Source organism: Austrofundulus limnaeus, unplaced genomic scaffold (genome assembly GCF_001266775.1).
Source record: "Austrofundulus limnaeus strain Quisiro unplaced genomic scaffold, Austrofundulus_limnaeus-1.0 Scaffold48, whole genome shotgun sequence".
NCBI classification, from domain to species: domain Eukaryota; kingdom Metazoa; phylum Chordata; class Actinopteri; order Cyprinodontiformes; family Rivulidae; genus Austrofundulus; species Austrofundulus limnaeus.
This window is the reverse complement of record NW_013952450.1, coordinates 1,849,732-1,852,034: the sequence shown is the minus strand read 5'-3', so window position 1 is coordinate 1,852,034 and position 2,303 is coordinate 1,849,732. Positions and strand designations below refer to the sequence as shown.

The 2,303-nt window shown below is 40.9% G+C and overlaps 1 protein-coding gene across 1 annotated transcript in view; it reads left to right on the top strand.

The window, feature by feature from the left end:
• The window catches only part of ankfn1b (ankyrin repeat and fibronectin type III domain containing 1b), a 171,684-nt gene that overhangs the window by 145,025 nt on the left and 24,356 nt on the right, over positions 1-2,303 (top strand). The window contains exons 6-7 of the mRNA XM_014008234.1: positions 442-661; positions 887-1,094. Coding sequence (XP_013863688.1) covers positions 442-661; positions 887-1,094 — 428 coding nt within the window. The remainder of the gene's footprint in view (positions 1-441; positions 662-886; positions 1,095-2,303) is intronic.

Below are 2,303 nucleotides of genomic sequence, written 5' to 3'. Positions count from 1 at the left end.
CTGTATATACAGTATATATATATATATATACAGTATTTACACACACATGTTTTTTGTGCTTAATTTCTGTTATTCTTGTCTCTTTACCACTAATGTGTTAGAGATGCTTGCAGACGTGYATTAAAGATAAATCTTTTTCATTTTTTTATTGAATCCACAAAGTTATGGTTTATAAAACATAATTAGGTAGGTTTCCAAGCAGAGTTGCTTTGTTGACTTTGTGTTTGGGAGTCTGTGGGTGTCAGGGGCTTTGTTAACTGAAGCAGTAAGGCTCTCTATAATAATCTTCTCTAAAAATGTAAAGTCCTAAAATAGACCTCAAATGGACCTTCCAACTTTCTTTTTTCCCCCTCTCCTCCCGTTTATGCCACAACGTCTTAGGACAGATTCCAGTCCTTTCATCCATCGCTCAAGTTTCTCACTCACCCTTGTTTCTTCCAGGGCCGACTCTGCCAAGATGACGCAGCCCATGAGAGGGGACCAGGTCCATCAGCCGGCTTCAGCCCGCAAGTCAGCTAGCCTGTCTTCGCCAAGTGCCGCTCGCAGGCTGTACCGCAATTTGTCTGGAAAGTTCCGCGTGGGCACCAATCCCCCCAGTCTAGAGGACAGTGTGGTGTCCGGACGAGGAGGAGACAAGGAGAGGCTGCGAAAAACCACCATAGTAAGTCAAAAAGAGTATGAGAAGGGGGGGGGGGGGGGGATAAGCACAGAAAACTTGTGGTCTATAAATGGTCAGGAAGGGCACATAGAGCAGACTGGTGGTAACAGCACACTACAACCTAAACAAAGGAATGCAGAAGCAAATGTTGCAGAGATGAATAGATCAACTTGATTTTATTTTTTTGACTGAAATATCTCAAACTATTAAGATTTCTTTGTGTGTCAGTTCCAGAGTAATGAAGCTTTGTTTGAGGCAGTGGAGCACCAAGAATTGGACTTGGTCCAGTTGCTTCTGTCCCAATACAGCCTTGAGGAGCTGGACCTCAACACTCCAAACAGTGAAGGCCTTCTGCCTCTTGATATTGCCATCATGACCAACAATGTACCCATGGCTAAGCTTCTACTGCGAGCTGGTGCCAAGGAAAGTCCCCACTGTGAGTACATAAGTTCTGAAACTTTGTGTAACGGTGAAAAACAAAAACCACTGAGTGCATGACTCTATATTTGTAGGCCTGCTGTGCAGTTGTAGCTGTTTAATAGCTTTTGAAGAAAAGTGATAAACTGCAGTTAAAGGAAGGGCAAGTCTATTCCTACATACTCATAGATCAGGGATGAGCAACACAGCACTGCACACACATATAGTAAAATGGTAATTTTAAAAATGTTTGCGTGATTTATTATTGGTTTAGTTATTAGTTAGTTATTATTAGTTTATTGAACTGATTTATTATTGGTTTAGTTATTAGTTAGTTATTATTAGTTTATTGAACCTGCATGCAGTGTAGTAACTTAACATTTTCATGTTCAAGTGTATGTATAACAATTGTACTCTTGTTTAATAATGTGAATACAAAATGTTTGACGCAAACCATAAAGAACACTTTAGCAAGCTGAAGTGCAACGCCATAAGACACCAAATGTGAACACTCCTTTATGGTTGTGGTTCTGGTAAAAAGTCCCTAATGTTTATGTACGTTCAACTTCAGTGAACTTCTATATTTAGCTTTGTGCAACGTGTTGTAGTGGTGACTTATATGAAGATACTTAATGGCAGGCCGCGTCACTAAGCAGACTAAATGCATAGGTTTGCCTTGAAATTATGTGAACAGTATGCATCCCCCCCMAAAAAAAATACGACATTTGTAATTTAATTTTTTAAGCTAAAAAAATGGGGTGGTGGGGCCCATTGGTGGGTCGGACAAAGTCATCTGTGAGCCACCAGTTGCCTGTCCCTGTCCTAGATATATGCCAGATGAACGCATGCCAAAAGCCTTAGGAAGATCAAATCATATTTATTTTCAAATTTAAAGTTCTAGCTACCACTTGAGCAAACACAGCAGCACACCCACCTGTCTTTTGCTACATTCATCTGTTTTTACACACTACACTAAGAGACACCCGTGTCTCTCTTTTGCCGCTTGCAGTGAAAACATATTAAAGGCGCTGAAGGGGTGGTAATCATGATGCAATATTCTTTGTAAGCACTTTTTATTTTCTATGATCTGTGAGCCTGCGTCGACTTCCTCTGTTAATGATTAGAACTCGCCAGTAAGGCTCCTAGGCTGTTTGTGTTTGTACTTGTAATACACATGCACACGCACGCACACACACACACACACACACACACACACACACACACACAC